At 45.1% G+C, this 9996-nt stretch overlaps 1 protein-coding gene across 1 annotated transcript; it reads right to left on the bottom strand.

Annotated features, from left to right (window-relative positions):
* Positions 1-887: 887 nt before the first annotated feature.
* On the bottom strand, positions 888-1478 carry LOC148953856 (excitatory amino acid transporter-like). Its single transcript, XM_089085935.1, has one exon. The coding sequence runs from the start codon at positions 1476-1478 to the stop codon at positions 888-890; it is 591 nt and encodes a 196-aa protein (XP_088942061.1).
* Positions 1479-9996: the final 8518 nt, after the last annotated feature.

Raw genomic sequence — 9996 nt, forward strand, 5'->3', positions numbered from 1 at the left:
GAAAAATACCCTCAGGAGATCTATTTAACCCCTTCTTGGGCTACCTACTGCCTTGATATCAATACAGAGATGAAAACATTCCGGGATGCTCGAGTCCGCCGTGCCTTAGGGATGGTGTTGGATCGATCACTATTGCTATCCAATTTGACTCGCCATGGTGAGCAGCCTGCTTATACCTTAAATCCACCCGGCATCGGGGATTTCACCCCTGCATTGCCGGAGTGGGCAAATTGGCCACAACAGCGACGTAACCGAGAGGCAAAACAGCTGTTAAAAGCCGCCGGCTATGATGAACAATATCCGCTGAAGTTTAGGCTGTTATTTGATATTTCAGAGGCACATCAACAAACGGCCTTAGCAGTGATAGGTCAATGGCAGCAGCATCTGAACTGTGTGCAAGTTGACTTAGATTGTCAAGAATGGAAAGTGCTGCTACTCAGTCGGGTAGATGGCGAGTTTCAGATGTGCCAGATGGGCCGGCAAGCTGTTTATAGTGAACCATCATCATTATTAAACTGGCTGTTGTCACATAATCTAAAAAATAGCACTCGTTATCGTAGCACCACCTACGATCAATTGATGGAAAAAGCACTACTAACAGATAATCGAGCACAGCGATATGATTATTATCGGCAAGCAGAACAGCAATTAACTTTAGATATGCCGCTAATTCCCCTATTTCATTATGTGGATTTTCGCTTAGTGAAACCTTATGTGAAGGGATTAAGCAGACGAAATCCGCTGAACACCATTTACACTAAAGATCTCTATTTAATCCAACATCCGCAACGACCGTCACATTAACAGCGGATAGTGTCTCTATTCTGTAGCCTATCAAACCGGCAGCATCTGTTTTCTACTGCTTTGAGCAGTAGCATGAGTGAAAGTTATGTAGACTGGTTTCTGCTATTCAATCGGTCAATCAGTAAAGCAAAAGCACCATTGCCCAATATATTGACGCTAGTAATGATTGGATCAAACAGCATATATAGCGCAGTAATCAATGACAGCATGGCAGGAGTCAATCCGATATGCTTTTCCAACAGAGGTAACATAATAATAATGCCGCCGCCAGGAATGGCGGCAACGGAAAACTTAGCCAACACAAAGTAGACAGTAAACTGCAGATACTGCATCAGTGACGGTTCGGGTGCACCAAAAGCCTTAACAATCGCATAGGCCAAGATAGGAATAGCAAAGCAATCGCCCACCAGGTGAATATTCACCGTAGTGGGTACCACCGTTTGTGCCAGTTGTTGATCGTTAGCACTCTGTTTGACTCCCATTAAGGTGAGGGGTAAGCTAGCGGCACTAGACATACTACATAAGCCGCTGACTGCTGCCGGCAACAGATTTTGCAGCAGGATAAAAAGGCGTTGCCAGTGGCCACCCGCTAACAGCCAATAAATCAGCAGAATATAACCATACTGTGCACCGGCGATAAACCCAAAGATGGTTCCATAATGGCGGATAAGCATTAGTAAGGTGCCATCTGCTTTTAACTTAATAACCAAACCAGCGATAAACAGCGGAATTAAATAGCTGATGGTGCCCAAAATGCTATTAGTAACTGTTTGTAAACGATTGGCTACCACCTGGGTGACAGTAGGAGCTTTATTGGCAGCCAATAATCCTAGCAACAGACCGCTGAGTAAAGCGACTTCGTTTGGCAGCAGCACTGGAAAATCTAGTTGCCACAACGGGGCTAAGGCAGCAGCTGACTTTTGGGGAGGGGGTAAGCTATTATTCCATTGGTAGATCCATGAACCCAGGAGATGGCTAATGAGTGTTGATAACAGATTAGAGCCACAAACTAACAACAGCCTAACACCAATTAACTGAGAGGCTTAACGAGACAAGCTAACGATGGAGCTGAATAATAAGCTAAAAATAATTAATGGCAACAGCAGTACAATTAACGACTTTATCGTGATACTGAGTGAATACAATAACTGCTTACTCAGTAAAGGCATCCAGGGTTCAAATAGCATCAGTCCAATCAGGACTGTTAGCAAGATTAGGGGAATTTTGCGAAACATACCACAGGTACTCCTTAAACAAAATTTGGGCGTGCCGGAAAAGTAGAGCTTGAAGTGATAGGCCAGTACTAGTTATCAGGCGGGAGTGGTGAGTACTGTCACATTGTAAAAAAGTACAAGAATAGATTCCAAGTTGCTACAGATTAAAATTCCAGGATAATCTATCGGGCGAGATTATCCTCGATAAGAAAGGATAAAATAGTGACTATTAAACCCCGTGAAGGGGATTTTAGCAAATTTCCTGGAGAGGCAAAATAAAAAGAACCAGTAGACTCTCTGACAGCTCAGCGGTAGACTGAGACTCTTGATGATTGAACTAACTCATTGATTACGACCATATGATGCAGATCAATTGTAATCGCACTCCCTATTCATTGCCCGCTAAGCCAGCAACGTTAACGGTTACCCAGCAACGCCATTATCAAGCCGAGATTAAGCAGCTGTTAAAGCAGCATAATGCGGTGATGATTGCCCACTATTACACCGATCCACAGCTACATGCATTAGCCGAGGAAACCGGGGGCTGTGTCGCTGACTCCCTAGAGATGGCTCGATTTGGGCATCAGCATCCAGCCGATACCTTAGTGGTCGCTGGGGTACGATTTATGGGTGAGACGGCAAAAATTTTAAGCCCAAAGAAGCGGGTACTAATGCCCACCTTAGCGGCTGAGTGTTCACTAGATTTAAGCTGTCCAGTAGAGTCTTTTAGCCGCTTTCGCACTCAACATGTGGATAGAATGGTCGTGGTTTATGCCAATACCTCGGCAATTATTAAAGCGCAAGCTGATTTGGTAGTCACTTCTAGTATTGCTTTAGAATTAATTGATATGTTGGACAGTCGTGGCGAGAAGATCCTATGGGCACCGGATCGCCATTTAGGGGATTATCTGCAGTGGCAAACCGGAGCGGATATACTCTCTTGGTCGGGAGTCTGTATTGTGCATGACGAATTTAAAGCCCGTGCCCTGCAGCAGCTAAAGGCTCTATATCCGCAAGCCGCCATTTTAGTGCATTCAAAATCACCCGCCGCCGTGATTGCCCAAGCCGATGTGGTCGGTTCTACCAGTCAGTTGTTAATGGCCGCTCGACGACTGCCGCAGCAGACATTAATTGTGGCAACTGACAGCGGCATTTTTTATAAAATGCAGCAAGCCTGTCCAGAAAAGCAACTATTAGCGGCACCGACAGCAGGTGAAGGGGCGAACTGTCGCAGTTGTGCCCATTGCCCCTGGATGGCACTGAACAGTTTGTCCACTGTGGCGGAGGCATTGGCAGGTAATGGCCAGGCGCATGAGATCCAGATTGATCCGGCCATGCGCGAGCGCGCGTTACTGCCACTCAATCGGAGTTTGGCTTTTGCGCAGCAGCTAAAAAATTAGCCCAGTTCCCAAAAATCTAGGTTTATTTTGAGTGGCCAATCGGCCGTTAGAGCCGATGAATCAAACAGAAACTACCGAGTCAACTATCAATCGCAGTGGAACCGTTGCTTAACCTATATATTTTTACGTAATAGGACCGGCTTAATCGTTAATAGTAAGATTTTACAATCTAACCAGAAAGAGCGGTTGTCAATATACCAGAGGTCGAGAGCCAGCTTCTCTTGTACAGAGAGAGTATTACGGCCATTGATTTGTGCCCAGCCAGTGATCCCAGGGCGAACAGAGTGCCGTTTAGCTTGATCCTCTAAACAGTAAGGCAGATCATCAACGAGCAAGGGTCGAGGCCCTACTAAGCTCATCTCACCTTTAAGAACATTCCACAATTGTGGTAACTCATCTAAACTGGTAGCCCGTAACCATAATCCTAACGGGGTCACCCGTTGACGATTAGCAAGCAATTGTCCGGCTTGATCACGCTCATCTGACATCGTGCGAAACTTATAAATAAAAAAAACCCTACCTTTCCGGCCTAGACTTGGTTGTTGGAATAGTACCGGTGATCCTAGGTAGGAAAAAATCAACGCAGCAATGATGCTCAATAGAGGTAGACAGAGTAACAAACAGACAGAGGCTACGATAACATCAGTCAACCGTTTAGCCTTCATAGAAACAGGAGTCCCTTACTTGAAAAAAAAACAAAACATGCGGGTTATGTTACACTATTCACTGTTTTTGACATATCGGCAACCCGTTAACTGCCATGAATGCAAGAGGTTTGTTTTGTCTGTGAGCAAGCTGATGCCAGTTTTGAGGCAGGGTGACTAATGTCAACTTTGTCATCTACCCCAGGCTGTGTAGCAATTTTACTAGCGACCTTTAATGGGCAACGTTTTTTAAGCCAACAGCTAGACTCTATTGAGCAACAAACCTATACACGCTGGCAAGTTTATGCAGCGGATGACGGTTCTCAGGACAGCACAATATCTATTCTACAACAGTATCAGCAACGGTGGGGCGAAAATAGATTGCTGATCAGCCAGGGGCCTCAGCAGGGATTTTTTGCTAATTTTTTGAACTTAGTGTATCAGTCGACAGCGGCTGCTGATTTCTACGCTTATGCGGATCAAGATGACATTTGGTATTGTGATAAGTTAAGCCGAGCAGTGCAGTGGTTGCAGTCACTCCCAAGACACCAGCCAGCACTCTACTGTTTCCGTACGAGTTTAATTGACGAACACGGTTGTTCTATAGGATTATCCCCGCTGTTTAATCGTCCCCCGCAATTTGCCAATGCCCTAGTACAAAGTATTGCCGGAGGAAATACCATGGTGTTTAATCAAGCAGCACGTAGTTTACTCTGTAAAGCAGAACCCTCAGTCCCTGTACTAACGCATGATTGGTGTACCTATTTACTCGTTTCAGGTTGTGGAGGTGCTGTTTTTTATGATAAAATCCCACTTTAAGTTATCGCCAGCATAACCAAAACTTAGTGGGTACAAACTGCGGCTGGTTAGCCAGTTTAAATCGGGTTAAGGCGATGTTACTGGGGCAATTTAAGCATTTTAACCAATGTGATATTCAGGCATTACAGGCGGTGGGGCAAGCCTACCTAAGTTTAGAGAATAGGGAGCGGTTTCAGCGATTCTGTGCAGCGCGGCAACGTTGTTGGTTACCCAAATTATTTGAGATGAAGCGTTGTCAGGTTTATCGGCAGAAGTCTTTAGATAATTTAGGTTTACTGGTCGCCATATTGCTCAATAAAATTTAATCAAGGCTGTGGACATCAATGGCAATTCTAGTCACCGGTGGTGCCGGATTTATCGGGAGTAATTTTGTTACTCAATGGCTATCTTCTTGTGAAGAATCGGTAATTAATTTAGATAAGCTAACCTATTCCGGTAACATTAATAATTTAGCGGCGCTACTGGATAGTGATCGGCATCATTTTATTCATGGGGATATTGCTGACCAGGTACTAGTGAGTCAGATGCTGAGGCAGTATCGACCTAGAGCTGTGCTGCATTTTGCTGCGGAGAGTCAAGTCGATCGCTCGATTGATGGCCCGATGGCCTTTATGCAGACTAATGTTGTTGGCACCTTCCAGTTATTGGAGGCGGTTAAGCAGCACTGGCAACAGTTGCCGGTTGCCGAGCAAACTACCTTTCGCTTTCTACACGTTTCTACCGATGAGGTCTACGGTTCATTAACCGCTACTGCCCCGACGTTTACTGAGGAGTATCGTTACCAACCCAATAGCCCCAACTCTGCCTCAAAAGCGGCTTCTGACCATTGGGTACGCGCCTATTATCACACCTACGGCTTACCAACCTTGACCGGTAGCTGCTCCAATAATTATGGGCCTTATCAATTTCCGGAAAAATTAATTCCATTAATGATACACAATGTGTTGACTGAGCAAAAGCTACCTCTATATGGTAATGGTCAACAGCGTCGAGATTGGCTCTATGTCAGTGACCATTGTACGGCATTGCGCTATATTTTACAGTCAGGGGTACCCGGAGAGTGCTATAACATTGGAGGTAATCAGGAGTGCAGTAACCTTGAGGTGGTACAGCAGCTCTGTGGCTTGTTAGATCAGTTGCAACCTCGAGTCAATGGTCGCAGCTATACAGAGCAGATTACTTTTATTGCCGACCGCCCAGGCCATGATTATCGTTATGCTATGGATACCAAAAAAATTACTCAACAGTTAGGCTGGAAACCTCAAGAAACCCTTAGCAGTGGATTAAGAAAAACCGTTGCCTGGTATCTGGATAATCAGGTTTGGTTACAGCAGGTAACCACGGGTTCCTATCGAGATTGGATCCAACACCATTACGTCTCCTCATGAATTTATTATTATTAGGCAAAAATGGCCAAGTAGGACAAGCCTTAGGCCGATCACTGGCGCCTCTCGGAGAGTGCTTAGTGGTAGGAGGTGACCTTGCTGACTTTACCCAGCCACAGCAGCTGCGACAACTCGTCGGCCTCGAGTACGGCCTACGGTAATTGTGAATGCTGTTGCTTATACTGCCGTTGATCAGGCAGAAGAAGATGCTGATATTGCTTATCAAGTAAACGCCGAGGCGGTAGAGCTGTTAGCCAGAGAGGCAAAAGCCCTCAATGCCTGGTTGGTTCACTACTCCACCGATTATGTATTCGACGGTGAGAAGTCAACAGCCTATTGTGAGACGGATGTGCCCAATCCGTTGAATGTATATGGTGATTCTAAGTGGCAGGGCGAGCAGGTAATCCATACCAGTGGTTGTCAACATTTGATTATCCGTACTAGTTGGGTCTATAGATTTTCAGGGAACAACTTTGCAAAAACAATTGGCACAACAGCGCGACCAGCTTTCAGTGATTGCTGATCAAATTGGTGTTCCTACTTGTGCTGAACTGATTGCGGATGTAACCACTTTGATGCTATATCGTATTCATCATGATGCCGGTTTAGCACGCCAAGCTTGTGGTACTTACCATTTAACAACTGCAGGGCAGATCAGCTGGTATCATTACGCGGAATTTATTTTACAGCAGGCGATCACTTATGGGCAGTGCCTACGGGTTACCCCTGAGCGTTTACAGGCAATATCGACCAGCGACTATCCGTTACCCGCACGGCGTCCAGCAAATAGCTGTTTAGAGAGTAACAAGTTAAAACAGCGCTTTGAATTGCAGCTCCCGCATTGGCAACAACCTTTGCAGCGCTTTCTACAACGTCTACTTTATTAAAATGGTAAATCAAGAATGATACGTAAAGGAATTATACTGAGTGGTGGTGCTGGTACCCGATTGTATCCTGCTACTTTAGCATTATCTAAGCAGCTATTACCCATTTTTGATAAGCCAATGGTCTAATACCCGTTATCGGTATTGATGCTAGCTGGTATACGAGAAATCCTATTGATCTCCACTCCACAGGATATTGAGCGTTACCAACAGCTATTAGGGAATGGTAACCAATGGGGTATACAGCTTAGTTACGCAGTGCAGACGACACCTGGTGGATTAGCTCAAGCACTGATAATTGGTGAACAATTTTTGGCTTGCCATCCGCTAGCCTTGATTTTAGGCGATAATATTTTTTACAGGGAGAAGTTACCGCAACTGCTTCAGCAAGCCAATAAGCAGGTACAAGGGGCAACGGTATTTGCCTATCATGTGCAGGATCCACAGTGCTATGGGGTCGTAGAATTTGATACTCAAGGTCGTGTGATTGACTTGATAGAAAAGCCCACATCTGCGCGGTCTCCCTATGCGGTAACTGGACTTTATTATTTTGATCAGCAAGCAGTTGCCTATGCGAAACAACTATCACCATCGACCAGAGGGGAGTTAGAAATTACTGATCTCAATCGCTGTTATTTAGATAACCAGCAGCTTTCTGTAAAGTTCCTAGGTAGAGGATATGCTTGGTTAGATACCGGCACTCATGAATCAATGCTAGAAGCGAGCCAATTTATAATAATATCTGCCGTTAATCGACAACAGCTGTGGATCCTCCCGGGATTTGCGCATGGCTTTATGGTGCTCTCGGAGCGTGCCGAGGTGCTTTACAAAACCACCGAGTATTGGGACGCTGCCTGTGAAGGCAGCATTCGCTGATATGATGCAGCGATAGCGATTGAGTGGCCAACATTGACTATCGTCCCGCAACTCTCCAGCAAAGATCAGCAAGTTCTCAGGTTAGAGGATGCGGAGCTATTTGTGTGATGCACGATTTTGCTATGACACCACAAACATTATGCCGATCATTATGGCAGCACCGTAGCTTAATGACGCTACTGATCAAGCGAGAGATTGCCTCTCGCTATCGGGGTTCAATTGCTGGGATGCTTTGGCTATTTCTCAACCCGTTATTAATGTTGGCTATATATACTTTTGTATTCAGTGTGGTTTTTAAAGCGCGTTGGGAAAACGGCAGCAATTCTAAGGCTGAGTTTGCATTGGTACTATTTGTTGGACTTTTATTATTCAATTTGTTGGCTGACTGTATTCAACGGGCACCCACATTAATTCTGAATAACATGAATTATGTGAAAAAAGTGATTTTTCCCTTAGAGCTATTACCCTGGATCACCTTCTGCTCGGCGCTATTTCATTTTATGGTAGGGATAGTAGTTTGGTTACTGTTTTTTATACTATTGCATGGGATCCCACCCTGGACGGTAGTCTTACTGCCTTTTGTCCTAATTCCTTTAGCTGGCTGGGCGGTGGGCAGTATCTACCTATTAGATGCTGTAGGCGTTGCTTTGCGAGACATGGCACAAATAGTAGGGATTATGACTAGCCTTTTACTATTTTTATCGCCTATTTTTTATCCAGCTTCTCAGTTGCCCAGTCGTTATCGGACGATAATTTACCTTAATCCACTAACCTGGGTAGTTGAGCAGGCGCGAGCATTACTATTGTTCGCAGAGGTGCCGACGATCACCACATTGCTGATTGCCTCAATAGCAGGTATGTTGTGGTTATGGATAGGCTTCTGCGGTTTCCAATATTTCCGACGACTATTTGCGGATCTCTGTTGATGCTCGGGAAGATTGCAGTACGCTGCCACCAGGTGAGTAAATTTTATCCGATATATCGTCGACCCAGTGATCGTCTTCGTCAGTGGTTATGGGGCAAGCGCCGACAATACTACCAAGAATTTTGGGCGGTACGTGACCTCAACATAGAGATTGCTCGAGGGGAGGTCGTGGGTATATAAGGTAGAAATGGTTCAGGGAAATCGACCCTACTACAGATGATTAGTGGTTGTATCTTCCCGTCGCAGGGCGAAATTGTGACTCAAGGTCGCGTTGCAGCCTTATTAGAGTTAGGCAGTGGTTTTAATCCGGAATTTACTGGATTAGAAAATATTTATATTAATGCGGCAATTTTAGGACTCAATCGCCAGGAGACAGAGGAATGCTTAGCAGAGATTTTGGCATTTGCCGACATCGGAGATTTTATTCCTCAGCCGGTAAAAAATTATTCAAGTGGCATGGCGATGCGTTTAGCATTTTCGGTAGCTGCTACGGTTGAGCCTGATATTTTAATTGTCGATGAAGCATTGGCTGTTGGTGACATTCAGTTTCAATCCAAGTGCTTTCGTCATTTTAATCGACTGATTGCTCGGGGTACTACCATTATTTTTGTCACCCATTCAACGGAACAGGTGGTTTGTCACTGTTCCAGGGCATTTTTAATGGATGCGGGTCAATTGCTTGATGCCGGGGAACCCCGGGCAATAGTTAATCACTACCTTGATCGAATGCTAGCTCGAGCAACATCCGGTGATGTCGAATCCATTGAACTGACCAAGGAAGTTGAAGAAGTTGAATGTGTAGAAGAAAGCACTAGCTTAATAGACCTACCGCAGTTACTGCCTTTCGAACAACAAACGGGTTAAAATCCTTCTGAGTACCGTTGGGGCAATCAGTCAGTGGCTCTTGAAGCCTTTTGCTTGAGTAAACAGCAGGGAGGCAAGCATTAAACTCACTTCACGAGCGGTGATCAACTGATTGCGACTGTTCAAGTCAATTTTCAGCAATCCTGCAAGCAGCCGATTTTTGGTTTAACGATAAAAACTG

Source organism: Artemia sp. Qi Xiang Cuo, chromosome 3 (genome assembly GCF_049724085.1).
Source record: "Artemia sp. Qi Xiang Cuo chromosome 3, ASM4972408v1, whole genome shotgun sequence".
In the NCBI taxonomy this organism is placed as follows: Eukaryota; Metazoa; Arthropoda; class Branchiopoda; order Anostraca; family Artemiidae; genus Artemia; species Artemia sp. Qi Xiang Cuo.

Coding starts and splice junctions, on each gene's coding strand:
- LOC148953856 (XM_089085935.1), bottom strand. CDS start 1,478: ATGCTTATCCGCCATTATGGAACCATCTTTGGGTTTATCGCCGGTGCA.